Source organism: Meriones unguiculatus, chromosome 11 (genome assembly GCF_030254825.1).
Source record: "Meriones unguiculatus strain TT.TT164.6M chromosome 11, Bangor_MerUng_6.1, whole genome shotgun sequence".
Classification (NCBI taxonomy): Eukaryota; Metazoa; Chordata; class Mammalia; order Rodentia; family Muridae; genus Meriones; species Meriones unguiculatus.
This window is the reverse complement of record NC_083359.1, coordinates 10019772-10046364: the sequence shown is the minus strand read 5'-3', so window position 1 is coordinate 10046364 and position 26593 is coordinate 10019772. Positions and strand designations below refer to the sequence as shown.

The 26593-nt window shown below is 50.5% G+C and overlaps 1 protein-coding gene across 1 annotated transcript in view; it reads right to left on the bottom strand.

The window, feature by feature from the left end:
- Slc47a1 (solute carrier family 47 member 1) overlaps nucleotides 1-26593 on the bottom strand; it is a 32210-nt gene that overhangs the window by 4937 nt on the left and 680 nt on the right. Inside the window, exons 2-16 of the mRNA XM_021639170.2 lie at nucleotides 22393-22494; nucleotides 20835-20903; nucleotides 19820-19968; nucleotides 18930-18972; nucleotides 17388-17432; nucleotides 13154-13251; nucleotides 12805-12902; nucleotides 12614-12727; nucleotides 12470-12537; nucleotides 9938-10046; nucleotides 9740-9815; nucleotides 4794-4863; nucleotides 4396-4528; nucleotides 1040-1134; nucleotides 342-420 (exon numbers count right to left, since the gene is read on the bottom strand). Coding sequence (XP_021494845.1) covers nucleotides 342-420; nucleotides 1040-1134; nucleotides 4396-4528; nucleotides 4794-4863; nucleotides 9740-9815; nucleotides 9938-10046; nucleotides 12470-12537; nucleotides 12614-12727; nucleotides 12805-12902; nucleotides 13154-13251; nucleotides 17388-17432; nucleotides 18930-18972; nucleotides 19820-19968; nucleotides 20835-20903; nucleotides 22393-22494 — 1348 coding nt within the window. The remainder of the gene's footprint in view (nucleotides 1-341; nucleotides 421-1039; nucleotides 1135-4395; nucleotides 4529-4793; nucleotides 4864-9739; nucleotides 9816-9937; nucleotides 10047-12469; nucleotides 12538-12613; nucleotides 12728-12804; nucleotides 12903-13153; nucleotides 13252-17387; nucleotides 17433-18929; nucleotides 18973-19819; nucleotides 19969-20834; nucleotides 20904-22392; nucleotides 22495-26593) is intronic.

Genomic DNA, 26593 nt, shown 5'->3' with positions numbered 1-26593 from the left:
TTACTAATTGACAGAAAAACAGCCTAAGGTAATTGATTGCACTTGCATGATGCAAAGGTCCAAGCCAAAACCTGTTTAAAGTGAACGATGCTTAGCCAGCCACAAACGAGGATCTGCAGAGGTTGTAAGAAGCTGGAGCCATCCCTGACAGTATGTGACTGTATGCGATCAATCCCTTTAAGTCCGTTTATCTCAAGGTGGGTGTGACTTGACTTGGCCTCTGTTTCTGAAACATTAGTGCACGTCTCAGGGAGAACTCACAGCTGCCAATCCAGATATGTCTCACTAATGCCCCTCTAGGTAGTTAGGTCTGCCCTGGAGCTGAGAGAGTCGTAGCATACCTGGGTGAGCCGGCTCCTGAGAGATGGCAGAATTCCCATTCAGGGCCACATTTACCTTCACGTTGGCATGTACTTGCGCCTAGAAAAGCAAGTGAAACTCAAAGTAGGTCCGGATGTCAGCGGGTAGCACTGCCAAACATGGCACCAGTTAAGGGACCCCCTAAGGGGAAACCAACTTAGGTCGCTGAGAATCCCCTCTTCTTCATCTTCTTATTTCAGCTGCCCTATCTACTCCCTATTTCCAGATCTCACACTGAGCCTGGAAAGATGAAAAGAAAGAAGTATACAGTGGCTTAGACACACACACACACACACACACGCGTGCGCATGCACACGCGCACACACACACACACACACACACACACACACACACACACACACAGTACTAGGATGAACCTGGAGAAAGTCTCTTGAGTTCCAATTCTTCTAGAAATGGTCTTTTCACAAGAGACCAGAAATGGAGCCCTGTTTTTCAGGTCACTGAGCAAACAAAGGGGAATGAACAATGCCAGGGTCATGCAGCCCTTCACCTCAAAATCCAATTAAAACAAAGCAAGCCCAATAATAACACACAAACAAACAAAAACAGAAAAATAGCATAAGGGGAAAAAAAAAAAACCCTCCCCAAATGAGAGAATGCACGCCGTGCCTCATCCGGTCTTGTTGGTGTCTGCAGAGAGACTGGCGAGGATGGTTACCTGCTGACTGGCGAGTTTCCAATTGAGCCGAGCAATAAAAGCCAGAAAGCATACGGCCTGGCAGACAGTGCAGATGATGATCCCTGACCACAGACCTGCACGGGGAGATGTTGGACAGGTTAGCTCACGGAGGGGACAATGGCCACACTAAGTCAGCTTCCATGGGCAAGGCAGAGGCCACAGTAGGCTGGAGACCTCCACCCTGCAGAGGCCCAGCACCCTGGAAGACCCCTGCCATGATTCACAGTGTCAGAACCAAAGGTCCAGGAAGCCATGTGGGCCCTTTCTTGCTTATGGTGATTGGATAGTAAGAAAAGGGGGCCAGTTGTAAGGAAATATTTTCTCCAGTAAAACTGCTGTTCGATGCTCCTCAACAGAGGGGAGTGACTTTATTTTTTTACATAGGTATGGATGTGACCTACGCCTACATGTTCATGTGTTTGCATGTGTGTGGACACGCTGAGAGGGTGCACATGCATGTGTGGAGGAGGCTTGATTGCTCTCCACTTATATAGAGAGGCAGGTTGAGGCAGCGTCTCTCTCCACTTATAGATTGAGGCAGGGTCTCTCTACACCTTTTCTATCGAGGCAGCATCTCTCACAGAGCCCAGAGCTCCCTGTTCTGGAGATCTGACCATGCAGCTCGCGGTGGGGACTCCCTGACTTTGCCTCCACAAAGGCTCCCTCATGCCCCGTGATCCTTTGCCACTCCTCTGCTTGCCTTTCAACTCTCTGCCAAGCACAGATGGGGGTGCAGATTCCCTCATGTAGCAGGATCTAGATACATACGTGGACTCTGCGAAGCGATTAGATCCACAGACTGGCTGAGGCTAACCCCTGAGTCAGAGTTCGAAGGCTTATCTTTACTCTGGCAAGGTCAACTGCTCTGCTCCTTGATGCCAACTGCCCTCAGATCTCATTCATCAGGAGCGATCAGCCCACTCCTCTCCTCAGGAGTAAAGTCAGTGACCACTTTGCCAGTTCAAGGATGGAGTGAGAAAAGCTTCCAGCTTCCTCCTTCCAATGCCCAGCTCTGCAGAGAAACTACAAGCTCACTGCAAACGTTTTTGACAGAAATACCCAGCTGGCACTAGCTGTAATTTGAGTTACAAACTCAATTGCCACTAATGTCATAATCCCTATTTAAAAAAAAAAAAAAAATGCAGGGTGACTATCAGAATCCTCCAGGCAGAGCCAGAAAGGTATGTGTTTTGGAAAACCCTACAGGGAATCGATAGCCTTTCTGATTGGTCAGTTTGCTTGTAAGAACCTGCAGCCTTCGGGGGTGCTCCTTGGACCCTCATGTACACACTCTATGCCCTAATGGTGGCAACACAAAGGGAAGAAGCAACCTGCACTTATTTCTATTTAAGAGGTTATTAGAAGGACAGAGCCCATGGTCTCCCACAGCCCTCCTCTCCCCAGGGCCCCTACCTTTTCCCTCCAAGAATCCCCAGCAACCTCTACTTTGCACACACAGCTATACTTTGTCAGATGAGTACAGACCTTGGGATAGCGATGCATCTATATTTGAAATTTCTAAAATTTTAACTTAGCCAAACCTGGGGACTCACACCTGTAATCCCAGAACTTGGGAGGCTAAGACAGGCAGATCCCATGTTCAAGGCCTGCTTGGACTAGATTAAGAGACTCTTAAATAAAAACAACAATAAAACTTAGTTGAATGTAGCTGGACATGATGGTGCATGCCTTGAATCCCTGTACTCAGGAGGAAGAGCCAGGTGTGTCTCTGTGAGTTCTAGGACAGCCTGACCTACATACTGAGTTCCAGCCAAACTTTTATACAGTAAAACTGTTTAAAAAAAAAAAAAGTAGCCTGTAATCCCAGTAGAGGCAGGAAGATCATTGTGAGTTCAATGACAGTTTGGTCTACATAGTGAGTCCAGGACAGCCACGTCTACACAGAGAAACCCTGTCTCAAAAAACTAAAAACCCCAAAAAAGTAAACTTAAGATATATCACTCAGTGTATAAAATGATAACTTCAGAAGGAGATAGATAACCTAATTACCTTGGCCTAAACCATCCACATCGTCTGCATTCATCGAAATATTACTTTGTGCTCCATAAATGGTCATAATTGTGTTTATCAATTAAAGCAATATTAATAAAAACATAGAAGAGACTATAAAGTGTCTCCTTAGTTTGAGTATATTTAGTACTGATTGCATGTTAACAGTAATAATATTTTGGAAATGTGTTAAACAAAAAATACCACCCAAAAACCAGGCTGCTCTGGTGTTTCCATTGGCTTTGTCATCGCAGATCCAAGCCACGAACAACGCCAGAACTCAGCTAAATAGCATCCGCACCGCTGTGGCCACAGAGCCCCGGCAATCTCCTTCTTCGAACAGCTCCAATATTTTTAATTAAAATATTATTGAACTTGAGGAAAGGGAGTGACACAATTAAATCCATGGAACTGGAAGCCCTCAGCAGGTATCAGATGACTCCTGACCACCCCCGGGCCCTCCACATACTGCTGGATTCAAACAAGTCATGCCTAAAGACAGTCACTCCTTTACCCCAAAGACAACAGTCAGGCCTCCACGCAGCCATTTATTCATTGCCAACGCCTTCTCGGTTATTATTTTAGAAACCAAAGCTGGACGATTATCTATTTCCATACTTTAAAAAAAAAAAAAAAAAAGGATGAGCTCTGGTAATTTCAGAACACACAGGTTCAGTTCTTTGCTCCAAACACAGCAAGGTCACACAGAGGAGTCCATCCACCCTCCTTCGCCCCACATCGCTCCCACAGGTCCCTCTGCAGAGATGATGACAAGTGGGGAGCAGAGGCTGAAGGAGGGAGAAGGTGACAAGGAGGTCACCACCAGCCCTGCCCTCTTTGGTGAGAACACAGGGTGCTATTATAAGAAGTTTTGTGTCCAGAGCCAATGCCTCCTAACCTAGGGCTTCCCCACCACACCCCAAACTGCTCACGATCCCAGGGGAGGAAGGCCCTGGGACTGCAGGGCCATGCTAGGGGCCTCACCGCCCTCGTTACAGGGAAAGGGCAAGATCTACATATAAGATTTTTCGTGTTGCCTCAGAGGTCCTGGCCTTTATGTTCTATAACCAAGGACTGGCTGACTCAGAATGAGGAGAATAGAAAGGACCCATTACTGTGTCTCCACGCTGACACGTGAGCAAGAGAGGAGTAAGCAGGCAGCTTGGGGCTCATGGTCACTCTCACTCACTGTCTGCACATTCGCTCTCTGACACGGTACAGACGGAGCACAGGGAAAGCACAGGGCACTGGAGCGAAGTTTCCGTGTGCCTAGCCATCATCCCTGGGTCTGCGGGAAGCTGGCCTGTCTTCTCAGTCAGGCTTACCGATCACTCCCAGCTTGGTAGCAAACATCAGTGCAATCCCGATGGGGAGGCCAATCACGTAATACCCGACAGCGTTGACGATGGCTCCAGCCTTCTGGTTCCCGGTGCCCCTCAGAACGCCACCACACGTACACTGTGGACGGGTGACATGCATCAGTGTGAACACAGCTGGTGCTTCTAAAGACCCCAGCTCCCAGACATTGAAAGCCTCTGTGTGGCCCTCAGGCTTGGAACAGGACTGTGATAATGCTCTGCAGAAGTGGCCCTGATAACGATCAACAGGAGCCCCCCCACCACCACCACTCCAGCCTCCCTTACAACTTGAATTCTATCATTAGCAGAAGAAATAGCTAGCGCAGAGCATGAAAGCGCCTGGGGAAATCAGGCTCGGTACTCACGGCAAGACCTTCAAAGAGGTGGGACACAGCATAAATGGGGACCACTTGAGCCACCAGGGCCACGATGTCCCTGTCAGGAAAACAAAGCACATTAACGAGAAAGCAGGGGATGAGGACATAGCTCAGTGGCTAAGAGCACGAGTCCTCGCAGAGGATTGAGGTTCGACTCCTAGCTCCCATGTCACACCTTAAAACTGCCAGAGACTCCAGTTCTAGTGGACCCAAGACCCTCTTCTGGCTCCCATGAGCTCCAGACATGCATGTGGCACACAGACACACATGCAGGCAAACACCCATAGGCACAAAATAAAAAATAAAAATAAACAAGAATGGGAGGACGCGGACCCCAGGAGAGGAGACCACACAGGTACCGTAGCTCGACAAGCCGTGGGCAGTTTGTCCAGCTGCCCTTGTGTATTCACATCAGCCAGCAGCCCAGGCGGGAACAGGTCCGCCACTGTGTGACACGAATCAGAATCCAATTTTCTCATATATTTCATAGCTTTTAGGGGGGAAAAAATGACACGCGATCCATTTGGTCAATAAAATCCAATGAAATGATTTCATACCCATCTGCCCACCAAAAACAAAGCTTAGATCACAGGGCCACCCTCCTTCTAACCCAATTTCTGAGGTAGATCTTGATTGCACGTCTCTGGAGCTGTCTGGATGATACACTACAGAGTGAGTGAGCACTCACGTGCTCTCTGTGTGGAGTGCTGCTCAGGGGCAGAGCATCTGTCTAGCTGCATGAGGCCCCGTGCCTGGTCATGGCACCATCAAACAATAAAAAGCTCTTCCCAGATCTTCCCAAACGTATCCCAGCGTTCTCACTCCCAGGAACGGGCTCTAACTCTGAACGCCACAGATTTGTGTTTTAATGCCTACGGGTAAAGGGAGAGAAGAGAAACGCTACCAGGAGAAACACCCTCAGGGGTACTGACTGGGAAGCAAAACTGTCTGGCAATAGATATTTGCAAAGTAAATGAAGAAAGAATCCAGCATGGGACCAAGTGGTCCCTTTCTTCCCTCAAACCGGCACAGGCATGCTGCTGTCTGTTAAAATGAGCTTTGAATGAGAAGTATGTACAAACAAGTCTGATAACCACGGCCTCACAGGCCACCACACAACTGCCCTGTCTTCATAGATAACAATTCTTACCACTCCTGTGTTTGTCCGACATTTGTGAAAACAGAAGCAAATACACATAAATACGATGAGATCCCCCTATGCCCCTCACGTGCCCTCCTCTGCTCACTCTGGCTTGCTCTGGCTACAAATGACATTCTCTCTTCTAGTCTAGTGAAATGTGCTTTCAGTGTGGCGCTGTTCGATCCTGTCTACTGAGATTTCAGACTGTTTTAATTTCTTTTTCTTTCTTCCCTGTTTTGGGGGCCGGGGGAGTGATGACGCTATAGACTGAAACAAGACTTTCTGTGTGCACACCAAATAATGCTCTCCCACTGAGCCACACACCCGGACCCTTACCTTGCACTTTCAAAGAGATGAGTAATTCATTTTTACAGTGCTAAGGGTCAAACCCAGGGCGTGGAGTGTGTAAGGCACTGAGCTGAATCCGCAGCCCTGTTCTGGGCTTTTAAATCAGTTTTGGTAACGGAGAATAGTCTGATTCTCTTTGTGTGCACGCATACGGTCATAGTTGGGCACTATCTGGACAATTTTGCCTCATAAGAAATGCAGGAGTTTCCTTTTCTATGCTTTGAAAGATTAAACATCATTACAATTATTTCTATTTTAATGGTTTGAAAACATTTTTCCCTTGGAATCAGTGCTTTTTGTTTGTTTGTTTGTTTTTCATTTTAAAACAAGTTCACTTTGTTTGTTATAAGAAAGTCACTTCATTTGGATCTTCCATCGTCTCTGGGGTAAATTTTTCTAGAGAATTTTCTTCTTCTTCTTCTTCTTCTTCTTCTTCTTCTTCTTCTTCTCCTTCTCCTTCTTCTCCTCCTCCTCCTCCTTCTCCTCCTCCTCTTCCTCCTCCTTCTCCTCTTCCTCCTCCTCCTCCTCCTTCTGTGGTCTTTGTTGTCCTTGTTTTGTTCTTTTTATTGGCACATGGCCTCACTATGTAGCCCAGGCTGACCTCAAACCTGTTATCCTCCTGCCTCAGTTTCTTGAGTGAGGGAGTTATAGGTGTGGGGGGCTATGCTTGGCTCTGTTACTCTGGGTTTTAATTTTTCTTACAAAAAGAGATTGTGAGAACTAATCTCTTCAGACCACTTAATGTGGTCTCCGGTCAGATGAGCTCCGAGAGCTGCAGGAGCAGGAAGCTCCGGGGTTTCTCCTCACTTGGTTTTCGGTGCTTTGCTCTTTCCTGTGGGCCTGCACCCGGGTCTTTCCTTTGCATATCTCCGGAGACTTCTTGGTGGAAGGCCTAACCCTAGTTCTTGAAACGGAGCTGAGGTCATCTGGAAGAATGCCATTCCAGAGAGAGTCCCCAGGGTGACCCCACACCGGCCCTGGCACACAGTAGCATGATCCTCTTCTCCAGCAGCTGGGCGGATTGTTCCGGTTCTTTCTGCCTTACCTCCTGGACTCCTGCCGGGGAAGTGGGGCTACAGCTCTGCTTGTCTACTCTCAAGGCCCCTGCGTGGGCAGTACAGGGCCAGCTCTTGTTTGGCTATCGGGCTTCGAGGTCTCCAGACCAACCTGAAATCCACAGTACACCACCACCCCACAGAATTCATATGGCGGGAGGCACAGGCAGTCTCGCATACCTCTGGGCCTGGCCTGACCCCCAGTCTAACTCCACATCCACCCTTTGAGAGAGAAAAGCATGGGAATTATTTATGGTTGCCTTCCTCACCCACCCCGAATTGAGAAATCTCTACAACATTGTCTGAGGCTGAGAAATTGTTAGCCTACTATCAAAAGACAAGCAGGTGGGGAAGAAACCGAGGCAGCTGTGTCTGGCCCAATAGCTTTTTGAATCCACAAAGGAAATGCTAGTTTACAATTTGCGGTTGCTAATAAAGTTATTCTAAACATGAAGCGTCTCTATGACATTGCTATGTAATGACAGCGTCCAAGTTAGCCTTCCTGGGGAGGCAGAGCGCAGAGTGGATTTTTTCTCTCTTCAGCCATCAGTTCAATGCTACGATTTCTAAGGCAGCTCACTGATGAGACTGTTTTGACTTCAATCTGTGCGACAAATTATATCCTAAAACTCCAGAAACCAGGCCGCCTGAGACAGCAAGTGGCTCTTGTCACTACAATGTGGATCCCGATCCAGTCCCTGGGACCAAAGTGCTTTAGACCTCAGATATAATCAGACGTGGGGATATTTGCACAGACGATATATCTTGAGGGAGGAGACCTAAGTCTAGACGCAAAATTGACGTCTGTTGCCCACCTTGGTGGGGCTACATGGCCCCACCCCTGAGCCCTCAAGCAGCCATCTGACAGCCTTCTGGAAGCCAGCAGGCTTAAGCCTGAAAGCTAAATGTTGGTAACTGTTTGGTGCGGCGGCTGCTGCAGAAGGGAAAAAAAAAATCCAGGCTGTGTAAGAAGGGGCCGAGGGCAGCGGGGGTTGGGGGTGTGTGGGGGGTGCTGGCCGGCTCTCCCGGCGGCCCACTGCCCCCCATCCACTGCCAGCCCCGGAGCCCGTGTCAGGGAAGCAGCTCAGAAGGCTCCTGCCGGTTGAGATAGTTTAACAGCTATGATGGAGACAGACCTGCACAGCTGATTGTGAACCCTAGCTTCTTTGGGCGGTCTCACAGCCTCTCCGGGTCTGACCACTCTTTTCCAATCATTCCTATTGTTTACCCTATTTTCGTACTGACATTCAGCCAGTCCTAGACATTCGTCCGAGTACAGGAGCCATTGGAATTCAGTGCAGAAGGAAGGAGGAGCCTGCTGCTTTCAGGATTCACTGAGCCGGACTCACCTGAGACAGACACCCCCAGGACATGAGGCTTCCTTGGCAGGGAGCTCAGCTGAGCTAGCCTCCAGGACTCCACCTGAAACCGTAGGCAGAGGGGACTTGTTGTTCCTCAGCCTCCAAGACTCCGTGTTTCGAATGAGGACCCTGATTACCTGAGGTCACGACCCCTCACATTGCCCCCTTGGAGCTGCTGCTCTGGAGACTCGCATGGTGACCTGCTCCTGGCTTCTGAGCAAAGCTTTTGGGAGCTCTGAGGTACAGCACTACCCAGAGCTGTACCAGCACTTGGCTAGCATCAATCCATTCGAGTTCTTTTAGCTTGTTTAGTATTGTTAATCCTGAACTGACAAAGATTCCTCTTGTTGATAAGCACATTTGTGCTCAAATAGTTGCAAATTTTGAAGCTTTTTTTTTTTAGGAGCATGGGATGTCCAACCAACCTGTAAAAGTGGCAGGCTCTCTCTCTACGCTAAACCAATGCAGACTCTGTCTGCAAATGTAACCAATGGTATGAAAGACTTAAGACAAAAACAAACAAAAGCAAAAAAAACATGAGGGCTGGGGAGATGGCTCAAGCCTAATGACCTAAGTTCAATCCTCAGAACCCGCGTGGTAGAAGGAGATAATTGCCTCCTTCAAGTAGGCCTCTGACCTCCTCGCGTCTGTCTGTCTGTCTGTCTGTCTGTCTGTCTGCCTGCCTGTCTCTCTCTCTGTCTCTCTCTCTCTCACACTCACACACATACACACAGACACATACACCCAAAATATAATTTAAAGCGATTTTAAAAATTCACAACTACCATGTCTATCCGAAGTATGTTATCACCACTAACTCCCATTAACTTGACATTTAGATTATAAACTGGTTTCTCCATCTCAGGATTCAGGTTCTTCTCAAGTAACATCAGTGAGATTTCTGATCTTGCAAATGACTCGGAACACCTCTCCAAGACGCAGCTATTCCAGGGAGTCTGGTCCATCACGGCGAGAGCCACCGGGATCTTTATCACAGATCCCACGTGTCAAGAAAATCCCAGCACTCACCGGTCAGTTGTAAAAATGTAGCCCACGAGATCCTTACAGCCTAGCAGCAGGACACAGAAGGTCACAGCAAAGAGCTCTGGAAGTAAAGGGTCAGAAGAGAAGGCACAGTGAGCAGGGAGGTCACAGAGCATGGGGAGACAGATGGCCCCATGCACAGCCTGCATGCACCAGGAGTCTTGGGCAGAAGGGTATAGGCACCTGTGACTATCAAGGAAATTGCCGAGGACCTCTTGGCCTGTTCAATGTTTCCTGCACCCAACGCATTTCCCACCCGGACATTGGCAGCCACGCTGATGCCCAAAGGGACCTAAAAGGAAAGAAAACACAATGAAACCCTGCACTGAGACACCACAGACAGAATCAGCCTGTGATTCATACCTCCCTGACAAAACATGGCCCTATGGGCTCTGAAGACACTTTGCAGCATCTCTTTGGCCTACTCCAGGCTGATGAAGAACCTGTATCTCCAAGTCAGGATTCTCAAAACAAATCAGGCCTTCCTGCAAGGTTTCCAATCTCTGCCATTGAGAGGAAGGACCCATGAAATCACACCTGTCCTCTGGGATGCAGGAGACCAGTATGCAGGATGGGCTGACAGAGAGGTTAGGTTATCAAAGCAGAAAAGTCACTAAAGAACACACCAGGAAGAGGTAATGCCTGGTAGCTGGGAATAGGGATTCTGAAGACAGACTGCCTGGACCTTCTTTCTGACACTTCTATCCTTATTACCCAGGTGACATATGCTAACTACTTAACCTCTGGTGTTTCCTGTCTGTACAAAGACTCTTGTAAGGGAGAGATTGCAGAGCTCACACAGCCTCTGCTTAGAATAGTGCCTCCCGAATAGTGAATATTCATAAAGATTTTCCATTAATATCTGTACATTTACCACTTGAGCCACCAATAGTTTTTAAATGATTAATCACTTATTTGATCGTAAATGCTACCTTACAAGTTGGGATGGCTAAGGTAAGGGTTAAAGAAAATCTAATACACAGATTAAGAAACATAGACCAGATGGGAAATCAGCTTCCCGACTTCAAGGTCACAACAGTGACAAGATTTTCCCAACAAACAATTCCTCCACACTGAGGGAAAGACAGGAATGTGATGTGAAGAAAGCCATCAGCAGCAATTTGATTATGAACCCCTAGTTAATGTCCACATGATGTTTCTCCCGGTCTGGTGTCCTAAGAAGGACACACCATTCCTTACAGGACTCCCTCCACTGGTGGAAAGACTGGATGTACTTAGAATGAAACAGCTAAAACACTTTGAGGGGAAGTGTCACAGTCAAGAGGGACAAAGGAAGGCCAAAGTTCTGTTCCCAATTAAAGGACATTAATGATTAAAGGACATTAGCAAGACACGTCTTCTTCATGCCAGAGGGGAAAGTTACTGAGAACATTATTAGAACAAGAGGTGGCGGACAAACAGGGAGCCAGTAAATGTGGTTCTGCTAGCAGCTGAAGCAGCTGTAGAGAGGGTTTGAATCCTTCTTTTAACTGGAGAGAGGTGTTAACGTGCTCTCCTGAGCCTGTGGAGGGCAGAGGACAAGAAAGGCAAATGTGTGTATATAGATTTCTGCGTAGACTTGTAAGCATTTATCTTAAGGATAAAAAAAAAAAAGTCAGGAAATCACGGAAAGATATTTGTCCTGAGGTGTTCTTGCTCTTATTGAAATATTGTGGGTTAAATACTGGGCGGTAGGAGACTAGCTTAAAGAGAATGGGCTCATGGACTTCAAGCATTGGTAAACGTGCCTAACTAAATTTACTGAAATATGAGCAGTATAAAAACATGAAGCGCGGATTAAAGAATGCCTTCCACAGGCAGGAAAAACAAAAACATATGCCCCCAAGGAGCAGAGGTAGGGCGTTGACCTGTCACGCTTACACCCCCAGGACTGCCAGGGGTGGAGGAGAATGGGGGTGTGAGCAGAGAGGGCCACAAAAGCCGAGGAAGTATACATTACCTGTATATTTTAAATATAAGCAACGGAGGATTTAACTTCAGCTAGCTGGGTCCTTCACCCATACCATAAATGCCCCTTTCTCTCCATTAAAAAATTAAAAAGAAAAAATGGCAGGGTGCTAGGGATGAGCCTCAGGAAAGCTCTATTATAGCGGGGCACCTAGTCCCTTTGGCGTTTTGTCTGAAGAGGTTCGTGCTGTAGAAGAGAGCCCTTCAGAACTTCAGGTCGACGCTTTCCGTGAAACAAAGTGACAGAAGGGCCTCTAACAACGTGTTTTCTAACGTGTCAGAACGTATTTTCTAACATGGCTTTTAAAGGCGCGCAGCATTCCATCGTGCGCATGCACCATACCTGGGCCACCCACCCCTCCACAGAGACCCACGAGCCCCGCCTCTGTGAGCATACACATGTCTGCCCAAGTCCCTGCTCCCAGGAGGGAGGCAAGCAGGGATCGAACCCAGGGCCTCATGATTCTGAGGCACTCTACCACTGAACTACTCCCACATTTAAATTTGTTTTTGTTTTGTTTTAGTTTGAGAAATCAAAGGCAGTCTAGCCTTGAACTTGTGACTCTCCTGCTTCACCCTCTGAGCCCCTGAAATTACCCATCCATATCACTGGTCCTAGCTCCAGGATAACATTTGATGTCCGGGAACCATCTCATTACTTAATATCGCTAGTGCCTTTTGCTCACTGTGGGACTCTCGGGATAGAAAACAGAACACCTTTACCATGAGCACACGACAGGGTCTTACCATATACACGATGACAGCCAGTTCATAGGTGATGGACTGCGCTCCCAGCTCCACCATGCCGAGGATACCTGGTAAGGACGGACAGCTGAGGCCTTGCCCTGGCGGCCACACAGTTCCCACCGGGCAGCCCATCCGCATACTCACCGCTCAGGAAGCTGCCGATCTCGTAGGCCCACCACTCGATGCACAGCATAAGCATGCTGGGGATGGCCAGCCTCAGGAAGGAGGCCCAGTCCTGCAGACACTCCGAGGACCACCCTGCAGGAGCAACAGATGGTTTTCCACGTGCCTGGCCTCCAGACAGAAGCCACAGCCCAGTCAAAGGCAGTCTTTACCTCCCCAGGTGGCTTGGTGGAGCCTTCTCCAGAGGATGTAGAGGAACAGGAAGATGGCGAGGGCAAACTGGGAGATGGTGTTGGCCAGCGCTGAACCCCTGGGAAGACGGGAGGCTGTGGATGAATACTGAGCTCCACCGTCTCTACTCTAGCTCAGTGAGTTGGAGAGCCACGTGCCCCTCACTCTGCCCTCCTCCACCACAGACCCCGAGGTTACCCTTCTGTTCACTCCGACATCACTTTCCAGAAGGCACACCGTGTCCATACCCACACCAGCTAAACAACCCTCTCTTTCCCTGGAAAAGCCTAATGCAGTCCCCTGCCCGGCCCAGGAGGAAGATGGACTCACATCACCCCGAGATGCAACTGATAGAGAAACAGATAGTTGGCCAGCGCGTTGACAAGATTCGCTGCGATGCCAGTCAGAACCTGAGGCAGAACAATGCCCTGCAACGGAGGAGACACGTAAGTGACACTCACCTTTACGGGCTGAAGTCCCAGGGGACTGGGGCATACCAGGAGCTCTCGGCGGGGTTGGGGGTGGGGGGCGCACAGCCTCTCACCTTCCCACTCTCCCCTCCACTTGGCTCCTCCACTTTGCTGTGAGTAAAGGGGGGGGGCTCTGGCCTCCGAGGCAGGGGGTGAGAAAGCAGCAGGGGAGAGGGAGAAGAGCAGGGAGTCTGGCAGGAATTAGCAGGGTGGAAGGCGGCATTTTTCCTTCTCAAATGGAGAGTGGATTCCTTCATAGTAGGCTCCAAGAAATAGGAACAGGGGAAAAGATGAAAAAAAAAAGTCCTCCCTACTTCACGGCTCATGTTCAGGCTCTGGGTGGGGGTATGGGGTGCCGGGGAGATGGCTCAGCAGCTGAAAGCACCGGCAGGTGCAATTCCCAGCACCCACATGGCAGCTCACAACCATCTGTAACTCCCGTTTCAGGGACTCCAATGCCCTCTTCTGGCCGCCGGGGGTACCAGGCATGCAAGCGGTGCATAGACACACGGGAGCTGGGGCCAGTGATGACAGCAGAGGGAAGATGGTGGCAGGAAGATCTTGAGTTCAGCATCCTCCTGAGCTAGACAGGGAGACCCTGTGTTCTTGGTTGTTGGGTTTTTTTTTTTTTGGGGGGGGGGAGCTGTTGTAGTTTCTTTTGTTTTGTTGTTGTCAACCTAACCCAAACTAAAGTCTCCTGGGAAGGAACCTCAGTCGAGGAATTGCTTCCATTATATTTGCCTGTGGGCATGTCTGTGGGGCCTTTTCTTGGTTGATGGCTGCTGTGGGAGGGCCCAGCCCACTGTGGGTGGCGCCACCCCTGGGCAGGTGTCCTGGGTTGTATAAGAAAGCAGGATGAGTAAGTAAGTCTGGGGAGCAAGCCAGTGAGCAGCACCCCTCCGTGGTTCTGCTTGAGTTCCACTCCGGCTTCCCTCAGGGATGAGCTGTGATTAGGGCCTATAAGCCAGACAGACCCTTTCCTCCTCCGGTGTGGTTTTGATCAGGGTTTTATCACAACTGAGAGTAACAGGAACACCTTGTCCCCGAATAGAAAACAAAACCAACAGTCCAAAAAGACTCGGAGGAAACGGGGCCTTTCTGAGTGGGTAGAACACCTGCCCAATATCAGCAAGGCCCTGGGCTATTCTCCCAGCACTGCAAGAACAAAAACATTATGTAGAAAATTAAAATAATATTTAGGGTTCCCTTGTAAAACTACGTTGGACCAAGGACATCACAGCCTGCCCTCACATGCATCAGGAGGGTGAAAAACAGTAGCTGTGGACGCACAGGGAGTGGGAACACTATTTCTCCTGCTTCTCCGAAGTGGTGTTAGCTCCTGTTTCTTTGGATGCTGCTTTCTCGCTGAGAAATCCTGATATGAGAACCACAGGCCTCATATCTTCCCCGCCTGGAAGATCAGCATCACTGTGGTATGGCTCAGTTTGTAAAATGATGCTTGCCTGGTATGCCCCAAGGCCCTGGCTTCCATCCTTAGCACTTTGGGAAGAAAAACTAAGCAGTCTTGATGTCTAACCCAGGTGCAGAATATCAGGTGAGGTTATTAACGCAGTCATCTGCGTGCACCTCCACCACCTCCTCTGCCCCGGGATCTCCAGATGGAGAGGCCCTTACACTAACCCTCACACAGGACCTTGCTCTGCTCTGGGCCTGCAAATCAAGGCTTCACATACATATATTTGTTTTTCGAGACAGGGTTTCTCTGTGTAGCCCTGGCTGTCCTGGAACTCACTCTGTAGACCGGGCTGTCCTCAAACTCGCAGAGATCCTCCTGCCTCTGCCTCCCAAGCACTGGGATTAAAAGCGTGAGCCACTGCTGCCCGGCTGCACTAACGTCCTGCCTGTCTCCTGAATGCACCATCCCTCTTGGCTACTTCTACAGTCTTTTGCCCTAGCACTTCCTCCTTATCTGGTGAGACGCCCCAAACACCACTGGGTCCTCAGTGTGTGAGTAAATGAACAAAACACAATCGCACACAGCTTTGCCTCCGGCCGTCTCCAGCTGACAGGACCAGGACTACAGTGTGAGCTCCACGTTCAAGGAGAAAATGAGTCCCTGGTGAGTACCCTGTAAAGGGTCTACAATCAGGTTCATCTCAGGCGTGGAAGGGCAGCCAGCCTGCCTTTTGAGGGGTCCAAGGTAAGTAGAGAGCAGGGACCAGGTAAATAAGATGCTACGGAAGTGACGAGAAGTAAATTCAGGAACCCATTAGGTAATGCTTGCTGCCTTGTCTGATGACCTGAATTCAATCCCAGGGCCCACATGGTGGAGGGAGGAAACTGACTCCCTCAAGTTGTCCTGGGACCTCCACACATGCTGTGGCATGCACACACAGACACACTAAATGAATAAATAATTATTTTCACAATAATAACAATAACAGAAATAGAAGGACAGGCAAGACCCACAGGACTAAGTGACTGACCACACAGTGGCCTATAGTGTACAGAGTAGAGGGAGAAAGAACAGAGGCCACCAACTGAATAAAGTGAGGAGGAGGCTGCGGGTCAAGATGAAGTCACGGGCACAACATGCCCCCCTTTGCCTCAAGGCTGCTAGCAAGATGCCTGGAGGTCTGGGATTGGTATGGGAGCCGTGAGGATACAGACGACAACTGCTTTTCTCAAGAAGGGCCCAAACGAGGGCCAGAGTTGTCCCTTCCCTGCCAAGTTCCTTTGCTGCCAGTCTCGGTGTTCCTGTCTTTCCTCTGCTCCCTTTCTAACCTCTTCCCTCTTCCAGGGGAGAATGTGCCCCCAAACCAGCAGCATGCTTGGGCTAAGGCACCCCACCTCTCCCATAGCCCACTGCCCTCCCAGCCTACAGAACCCACCCACCATCGTGTGCCCTGCTCCTTTGGAGCAATTCCTTCTTCTCAGACCATTGCCAGCTCACCATTTTCACAGTTACCATCTCTGTACCACAGAGCGGTTTGCTTTCTACCACCACAGTGCCCTGTAGAAACACCACGCCGATCTGGCAGACCAGCCAGCCTGCACCTCTCCAGCCACTGTGTGCCATGTCTTCTCAGCTGTAGCAGTCTGACCACTCAGCGCTCCTGCCTGGTGCCTGGTGCCTGGTGCCTGATGCCTGACACCTGCCCTCTAGGAACACTTCCCTCATGGGTCCGGAGCCCCACCAGTCCACTGTAACTCGGGTCCCAGCCCTCAGCCCCTCTCAGCCACCTCTAGGTCCATCCCTCAACCTCAGCTATTGAAGAGTGCTGGGTTCACACTCTCCATCCCTCCTCCCATCCATGAGATAAAAGGTCACCACACTGGTGAGAGACAGAAAGACCAGCAGGGGCTGTTGTGACACGCTGAGAATTCATAGAATGATCTAGACAGAGAAGAGATGGCTGTGTTCAACTAGTTCGAGAACACAACGCCAGCATTAATCAAGTATGATATCTTAAGTATCGAGCAAGTGGGAAACTTCCCTGCCCCTTTCTACCCTCATTCATGCCTCCCTGTTACACACAACACAGGAAGCCTGCCTGTGTGTTGGGAATCTGTGACCCATTCCCACTTCCCCTGAATGTTTCCAGAAGGAAGCCCTGTATCACACACTGTCACATAAACCCACCCCCACCGTGTCAGGGCCACCATTCCCAGGGCCTTTGGCCATTGTTGTTTGCCATGTATGAAAGATCTTGACTATTCTCTGTTCTCAATACAACTTGAGCTTTTATACCCTCTGCTCCAGAAAGCAGGGTTTCTCAGAAGAACCAAGAAGAGGTGTGGACTGCCTAGTCCCAGCCAAGCCACTCTGACCCTCAGCCCTTTGGGGAGCAGACAGGCCTGTACCGGTAAAGAGCCAAAGAACACAGAGGTGCTAGCCTTCACAGTGCCAACGGCAATATTTCCGAGTAGGAACTAGATACAAATCGTCAGAGCCAAAACCAATGCTTCATTCACTCCTCGGAGTCACCTAAGACGTCTCTCCACAGCAAAGCCCTGTCTGTGTGCGCAACCCTGAAAGCATCTCTCGGTGGCTCTCAGCAGGATGGTTCCCTCCACCCTGGTCTCCCTGCTTCTTATCAGCCCCCCAAGGGGGAGAGGACAGCCCACCTTACCTGGTTGAGCAAGTATTTAACTTGTAACGTGTAAAGAAAGGCTGCCTACGAGAGAACAAGAGGGCAGGGTTAGTTCAGCAGCCTGGCCACACATCGGAGAGCTGGGGGCCATGGGAGGCTTGCCCCACAGACCCCCTGGCTGCCCTCTGCTCCACAGAGCCTCGTCTAAACCTGGGGCGAGCAGTGTGTGGTCCAGGGGCTTCCCGAACCTTCTGTGTGAATGAACATAACCCAAGAAGTTCTAGTCCTGGGTTGAATGTGGTCTTATGGGCTCGTGTGCTTAAGTTTGTGGTCCTCAGGTAGTCAGGCTTTTGGCAGGGGGGGGGAGGTTGTGGAACATTTGGAACATGGGGCCTTGTCTTATAGGACCATGGGCTCTAGTCTGGCCTGACTACAGACCTGAACTCTTGCTGGTGGGCTGTTGATCAATAAACACTCTCCCTTGTGCTCCTGGGATCACTAATAGGAGTCAGTCACACCAGCATGGGACTGTGAGCTGAAAGTAAGTGCTTGTCTAAGTCGCTTCTCTCGGGTATTTTGTCCTAGCAACGAAAGAGGTGTGCCCCCGCGCCCCGTCTCTTTCGCTGTACACTGAGGTCTTCGCATGGCCCAGCTATCGCCTTACTTGGTGGAATGATGAAAAGATGTGACAGTCAAGTGTTTTTATGGGATAGGCCAAGGGTATAGCTCGGTGATGGAGGACGCCCTTAGCAAGCAAGGCACTGGGCTCCATCCCCGGAAATGTAAGGATAAAATAAAGTAAGATAAAACATTTTATGATGAACGAAGAAGCACAATGCCACTTATGAGGGCAAAAGGCTTCCATCACGGCAGACCGTGTCCCTCCTATTCAGCCACAAAAGCCTATCCCCACATGCAACTGGACTTAGAGGATGGTTAAATCAAGATGGGGCTGCTGGAGGGGGGCTCTATTCCAACAGGATTGGCTTGTTTACAAGAGACAGCCCCCTTCCGTGGGGACACGAGGGGGCACCTGCAAGCCCAGGACAGAGGCCACAGGGAGACCCCGGAGGCCCACACAGTGATCTTGGGCTTCCGGCCTTACTTTTTGCCGTGGAAGCCACCGGCCTGAGGCAGTCCCAGCAAACACCCGGCCCCTCCATCCAACTGAATAAACTTAGATTTGACTGTTCACTGACCGCCTACAACTTGTTATTAAATGTTAACGCACAACTTCAGGGGAGCCGTGTGACCACACACAACCGTGTAAAGGTCAGCGATGCTCTGAGAGGTTCCACCATGGGTAAGACTTTACCCCTTAAAAGAAACGTTCTGGGTTCTCCTGCTGGATGCCCCGAGCGCGCTCCAGGTACAAGAAGTCAAGGCAAACGACCCCAGTCTAGAGTTTCTTTGGTTCTTTGAGAGATAAATGCTGCTGTGTCCTTAAGGATCATAATTAAAACACACTTCTGTGATGAGCCGATGTCACATGCGAGAATTACGTCAGTGAGCTCATGACATCCCGGCCACTTTTCACCCAAGGACCCAAGAATGGATTCTCTGACCCCTCTGAAGACTCACGGGAAGCGCTGGGATGAAGATCATGACATAGGTCTGGGTGAGCCTATACAATAGAAAATAGTGACAATGATGACAGAGGCTGCCTCTCCCAGGAAGAGTCAGAATGAAACAGTGGACGCCGCTAGTGCATTCTTGGCTGCTCCTAAATAAATGGACTTTGGTGGAGCAAATGCAAAACTATACAGAGCCCACTGTCTTGCCGGGACCACCTTCCTGCTTCTCCAGGGATTCTGAGCCTCACGCCATGGCTGGACAGTCCCTGGCTACGGGAGGTGCCCAGGGCACTACAGGCTATTTCTCAGCCTTCCTGGTTCCCAAGCCCCTCTACCCAAAAAGATATCCAGGCATATTGTCAGGTGCCTATGGGTTCCGAGCTACTGGCATGGGGCAAGCACTTTTCAAAGATCTTAATCAGTTAAGGCAGTGGGTCTTAAACTTGGTAGCTCTCTCTCAATAAAGGTTTGAAAGTTATTCATGCCCCTAGGCCTCACCTCTACCGGTTAAGAGTCTGGGGGTGTGGAAACTAGAGGCCTACTACAGAAGTAGGTCTAGTTACAACTGTAAGCATTAACAGTCCACACACTGACATCCCAATGGGAAAGTATTTATGAACGCGATTCCACTCAAAACTCTCAACCCGGAAGCCAGTAACGAGAGGGAATCCAGGTCTCACAAGCCAGATACAGAAGGTATCAATGCCTGGGAAGGATCAGCCAAGATCAGCTTAAGCTCATCTTGGTATGAGAGCCTGGCCTCTGTCACCAGGAGGCTGAAGATGGATGGATGGATGGATGGATGGATGGATGGATGGATGGATGGATGAATGGATGGATGGATGAATGGATGATCTTTCTGCCTCAATGGATGCCCTGCCCTTCGCCTTGCCTTACCTGGATACATCTGGGTCCTGCCTGAAGAGCAGCAGAATTTGCTCTGTGTTGATGAAGATTGCCCAGCAGGGGAAGCAGCAAAGGAGCAGGATGAGTGTCCCTTTCTGTAGGATAACCCCGACGTGCTTCAAGTTCTGGCTCCCGTATGTCTGGCGAGCACAGGCAAACAAACCCATTAGATGGAAGTGGCCCATTCTGGCTGTCCCTCAGAAGCCTGCAATATGCCTCGTAGGGAAGCAGGTGGCTTGGCCATTCTCTCTAGGGAAAGATGGTGTGGCTGACTGAGAGTTGGCTTGCTGCACTGCCCAGCGCCACAGAAGTATACTACCCATGGCTAGCCTAGGCTAGGACCCAAGCAGCAAGGCCAAGTTAAAGGTCTCGTGTGGTTCTAGTATGCTGTCAGGTCTGCACGGTCTGGAAGCCTGTTAGAAATGCAGATTTGGGGGCCTGATTCCAAACCTGCTAGGGCAGAAACTGGGCCAAGGGCTGGTCTTGTGGGGCACCAGCGCCTACCAACTCACAGAAGCCAGAAGGTGGCTGTGTCTGTCAGCTCTCTGTCCAGCAACACCTCTGGGGGAGCTTCAGACCAGCTCTAGAGGGAAGCACACACCAAGTACCAACGGCTCTGCTTAAAGCTCTGCTTAAAGGGGCTCAACTTTCCAACTCCAAGCTGGTACACAGAAATGCACACGTGGCAGAAACCAACCTTGAAGTTTTATTTTGGATCATCCCCCAAACTAGTGCTATAAGATGGGATCCTCTCATTCAAGGCTGGGCAGCCCAGGAGTCTCAGCTCCCATTAACTATGGGTCATGGGGGACCAAGCTATGCTCCGTGCTGCTGAGCCAGGGTGTTCCCGAGGAGAGGGAGAGTCTATGGCTGGCAAAGGCTGCCAGAGGCTTGCGGCTGAGCTCCTCATCTGAGGGTGCACACGGCCCCCCTCTTGTGGTGAGCTCCTCCATCTATGTACACCAAAGATGTCTGGGTCACTGAGAATGCGATCCCTTCCATTTACCTGGGAGATGAGGGTATCACAAGCGGAGGACAGGCCATGTCCCACTGAAATGCCGGTGACATTGATAACCTGGAAGTGAACAGTTAAAGGTTCCTGCAGGTCAGAATCACAGTGTGACTGAACCCCCCTAGACCACCTGCTCAGACCACTTGGGGCAGCTAGAATGATACCCAAGAGCTCAGCGAAGGATGCCCAGAACCCAGGCCACAGGTAACAACAACAGCACAGCCTTGCTGAAGTCTTGGCTGCCTTGCTCTCCAACTTCAGAGCAACTCCTAAATAAACACAGGGTGACCCAGCAGCAGTTTTGGGGTGACCTTGAGACTAAGGGCCAGTTAAGCATCTCTTATCCAAAAACTCTACAATCCAAAATGTTCAGAAATCTGAGACTTTAGCACTAATAGGACAAAACGCAGCACCACAGATTTCGGAGCAGTTTGGATTTAGGAGTTTCAGGTTAGAAATGTTCAGCTGGTTAAAGTGCACAAATATTGTGAAACACACAGAGGAACTCGAGACACTCCCATGCTGAGTTTCAGATAAAGGTTTCGACAGTGTGGCCTGGGGCAAGCCCCTAGGTCACAGGAAGGATGCAGAAGCAGACAGTCAAGGCCGGTGCCCACTGGAGACTTTTCAGGCACACTTGCCTTTGCTGGAATCAGGAACCAGCTTCGCTGGGCTCTCATGCTGCACCTCCCTGAATCTGTAGCAAGGTTCATGGGGACCACAGCTGAGCCCAGCCTGCTGAAAGGGCTGGCTTGTCCCAAGCCCTCAGTCACTAGAAACCTGCTTGAGGCTTAACTTCCATAGTGCCTCAGATTTTTAAATAAGGAATTGGGGTATTGCTCAGTGGTAGAGGGTTTGCCTAGAGACCAGGCAAGTAGGGACAGGGCAGGACACGAGGGGATAAGGAGAACAGGAATACACACTGCAAAGGGCCAGGGTCCAAGTCTAAAAACACACATGACTAAGCCAAATAAGTTGATGGGGGCTCTAGCCCTTAATGGCCAGTTAGCAATCCCTGGCAGAGAGCAGTGGCCTATCTCCTTGTCTTTGGGGACTGTGTCCCTGACAAAGAGAAAATTTGGGGATCCTCCCAGTTTCACATTTGGAGTCTTGTTTGGATCTAGACCCTACCCTCCCATTCCATTCTGGATTAGGACTTCCATTTGGATGGGAAATGCTAGAAATGGGTAATGTGGCACCTCCCGAGCACAGCAAACTTCAGGGCATCTATACAATTCCCTTTTTCCCATACTCAAAAGCCGAGCTCCCGGGACCATTTACCAGATGATACGGTAACTGGGATAATACCTTCCAAAGAGAGGCTCATTCAACTCACTAGGCCTGGCAATCTGCAAGATCACCCCAAAAAAGGATCATTCCTAAGGCTGCAGCCCCGTCGGCACCCTGGCTTTAGCCCAGCGGAACTCATTTCAGGCTCCAGACCTCCAGCACCATAAGGACACACACAGCACTGGCCTGTGGTCATTTGTCACAGCCGCAGGTGGCACAGACAGACAGATTTACACGCCTTTGCGGAAAGCCTCCTACGTACCGCAATTGCCAGCGTGACCGCGTCCAGCTCCAGCTTGCCCAGGTGGCCACAGAACACCGAGCTGATGAAGCTGATCAGGAACGTCATCAGCTGGGCCAAGAACTGGAAAGAGAGGAGAGAAGGGGTCAAGGTGAGAACCAGCCACCAGAGCGTACAAGAAAACACGGTGCTTCCCATCCAGTTCCCCAGGGAAAGAAACCTGGACGCTGTTGACCCACCTGAAGAGATGTGTGATTTCTATATAGCATGCAATGTGTGTGCTCGCCAGTTTTAGGTTCAGCTTGACACGGGATAGAATCATTTGGGAAGAGCAAACTACTCTATTGGGAAAAGGCCCCCACCAGGTTGGTCAGTGGGGAATTTCCTGATGGATGTGGGAGGAGCCCCAGCTCACTCTGGGCGGTGCCACCTCTGGCCTGGTGGTCCTCGGTGCTATAACAAAGCAGGTTGTGCAAGCCATAAGAGCAAGCCAGTCAGCAACATTCCTCCATGGTCTCTGCTTCAGTCTCTGCCTCCAGGTTCTGCTTGAGCTCCTGCCCTGACTTCCATCAGTGATGGACGGTGACGTGGAAGTATAAGCAGAAACAAGCCTTTTCCTGCACAAGTTGTTTATGATCACAGAGGCAATAACTGACTGATACAGAAGTTGGCACCAAGGAGTGGGCTGTTGCTGTAAAGAAGCTGACCATGTTTCCTCAAGAGAATGTGAAAGGCCCTGGACTTCAGACTAACCACATGGACTCTTCCCCTCTGGAACCAGAAGCCAAAATAAACCCGTCTTCTGTAAATTGGGTCGATTTTGGTGTTTTATCACAGCAGGAGAGCAACTAACACAAGGACTAAGGCAAAAGTGAAATCACCCAGCTAGACAGCAGAGGACTATGGGAGTTCACATGAAAAGCTCCTCGTTTATTGAATTCCTCTGATTTCTAAGATGGCTCTGCTATGAGAGAAAATACATCCTCAAGTGCTAAGCCATTAGAAGCCTTACGTTCCAGGGACTACCATGCATTCCTCCGCCGAGCTATGTCTCTGACACAAAAGCCCAGGAATCTGGGCTAAGTTCAGGTAATTCGTGTGGGGTGCACTTTCAAAGGCCAGGCCATGTAACGCCATCCCCCCACGAGGCCTGCCGTGGCTTTCCTGGGAGTATGCCAAAAACTTTGCTCACTACCCAGGTTGGCAACTGAACACAGCCAGTTCCTGCTGGAGCAGAGATTTGCTGACGTCCCAGCTCTTGGCTGCAAGGTTTGGGGTGAGCACCCGGCCACAAGCGTAAGAGTCACCTGCAGATACTGAAAACGTCTCCTGATCCACCTCAGTGCATTGATTTTGGAGGTTTGTGGTGCTGGAGAGTCTGTGTTTCTGTACTTTCTCTGCCTCTGGGCCATGCAGAGATGCACATGGCCAACTAACACACTTTGAGAATACCCAAGACCCTTTGGGGCTAATGCTGAGGAAGACATGTTGTTTCTAGACAAGGAATAGTTCTCACACGTAGCTCAGTGGTTGCTGTGTGACCAGCAGTGAACTGAAGTGGCCACAGTTTAGACAGAGCCACACATATCGCAGAAATTACCAGGCTGTGGGCAGGGTGCGGCTCGTGGGGGGGTCACGTACTTAGTGCACGAGAGACCCTGGTTCACCCCCCTTCATTCACGTCCCCGGTTGGCAGACTGTCGGTGGTTCTCTCCTCCCTTTTTGCCCAGGGATATTCCTCATTTTTTTTCCCCATCAGGTCACAATACAGAAACCTTGGAGCAAGACCCTTCCTGCCTTGTAACTCAAGATGGGAGAAGACGGGCTGTGCTCGGGCCTGGTGCTTGGAGGGAGAGCAAGTAATAACCTGCTCGGCAGGGTATGTGGCTCAGGACTCAGGGGCTCAGGAAGGGTCCCATCATCCTCTCGCCCGCAGTGGCCTGAAAGCCCACCCTTAGCAACAACAGGCCAGCACAGCACGGAGCCCAAGCCGTCATCTGGGACATTCGTCCTCGTACACTTGGGGACGCTCAGCCCACAGTCACGTGACTCAACTCAGACCACAACAGTATCTTTGAAGTGCACAGTGCATCTGGGATCCCAGCCCCGTGGTCCCCAGTCAGAGTTCTCTCTGCCACCCCACGTTGGAAGCCATAACACAGTCAGAAATGGTGTGGAGGGTAAAATGACACAGCTGAGCACTTCTACTGAGAGCTGAGAAGGCACCGACCCCCCATGGGGGCCCCTGAGGTCACGAAGAGCAGGAAAAAGGCCTGGCTTCTCGGCCTTCGCTTTGTGCCTGAGTCCTGCACTTGCAACTGGCTCCCTGCCTGCTCTACACACAGGCATGTTAATCACTTACAGAGTGCAGGCTAAGGGCCGGTAATAGCTTATCCGTCTATCTCATCGCCTTGAAGGATAAAGGCACAGAGATAAGGGTAATTAAGGCATCTTCCGTAATGCCCTGCTCCAGCCCCCAAGGCGTCTGAGAATGTCCAGTCAGGTTCTAATTCTTTGGTCATCTTGGATCTCAAGAAAAAAAAACAGAGCGATCACCCATGAAGGATTACCTCTCAAGGGACAGTAATCACCCCCTAAAGGAAACTGAAGTACCCCCTCCCTGCATGCAGGAGTAATCATCTGTCATCTGACAGAACCTGCAGCTTGTCATTCACACACACGGCACAGCCAGGACTGAAATGACAACCAGCCACACCATGGTGAGCACAGGGATGCTGACACTGGTAAAGCTGAGCTCAAAACTTCATGAAGAACTTCCCAGGCAGAGGAGAGGGACAGAGAACTTCTGAAGGCTGAGGCTCGGGCTCTGAAAGGAGGCTGGCTGGGTAGAAGGGTGGACGTAAGGTAGGGCATGATGGCTAAGCAGGGGCCAGACCACAGAAGTGAGTTCAGGGTTTGCTGCTTTGTCCCTGAAGGACCGAGGTTGATCCACAGGGAGCATTTCGGGAAGAACTCTGGAGAAGGTGAATGAGAAAGCGCAAATCCTGCCAGCCTGTGAGATGGCTCAGCCAAGAAAGCCAATTGCTCCCAAGCCGAAGCACCGGAGTTCAATGCCTGAGACTTCCATGGTGGAAGGACAGAGCCTGCGCCTGGCAAGGTGCCTTCTGATCTCCGCAGCCGTAAGCACATGGAGAGAGAAAGAAGGATGATGGCAGATGCTCAGAGGAGGTTGGCTCGGCCACCCTGTTTCCCAGTAGAGCCTGGGAGGGCGGGGCAGAAGACCTGAAGCATACAGGTTCCTCATACAGAGGTGGAGGAACCATATACAATCAGGAGAGACTAAGCTGAATGGCACTCTTACAAAGCAGTCACGGGTCACCTGGCTGCTCCTACTAGGGACTACAGGGGAAATTCCCAGGGATTCCCAAGTCTCTCTCTCTCTCTCTCTCTCTCTCTCTCTCTCTCTCTGCTGTGGGTCTAGATGGTTTGGTTTGGTTGGTTTTCCTTTCTTTCTTTCTCCCCCACCCTGACCCTGCAACGGATATGCATTATGATGGTGAGAAAGCAATGGCCTGCTTGCTTGTATACATTCATGGTCCCAAGTAGGAAAAGGAGCCGGCGGCCCTCTATCGGTCTAGGGCTGGAGGTCAGGTGACTAGAAGAGGGCAGGAGCTCCAGACAGGCTGCTGCTATTCTTCCTTTCTGAAGCAGGCGCTCGCTCTGGAGCTAGGGTAGCCTGGGACAGCATTCAGCTGGAGTCACCTCCTGCCCCCCCCTTTCTCCCAAGCACTGAGATTCCAGACCATGGCTGCTACACCGTACCACACCTGGCTGCTAGAAAGCTTTCCCAGCAGCCACTCGGTGAGCCTAAGCTGAGGCAAAGCTAGCTGCTCTTCCGTTTGTGGAGAGGAAAGGCGAACAGCTCTGGGTTCGCCTGCTGTCCGCTAACACACCTAGGGAGATCCGAGCAGGGAACGGAACTCCCTGTCTGCAGCCTGCACACGGGGAGCGCTCCAAGCCCCTGTGCCCCTGGTGTTCCTGAAGCCGCTCTGTGCCCTATGGGCGTGCCACCATATCCAAGAACAGGGTCGTCACTCCAAGGGGCCACCCATGTCCGGGCTCAGGAGCCCCAAGCTGCTTGAACGTCTGCCTCTTGGCAGTGTATCCACTCAGACACACATTGGCATACTCTTCTGGCCAGAGAAGTGGCTTTCTCTCCCTTGAGGACTGAGACCCACCCCCCAAACTGGAGGGGAACAGG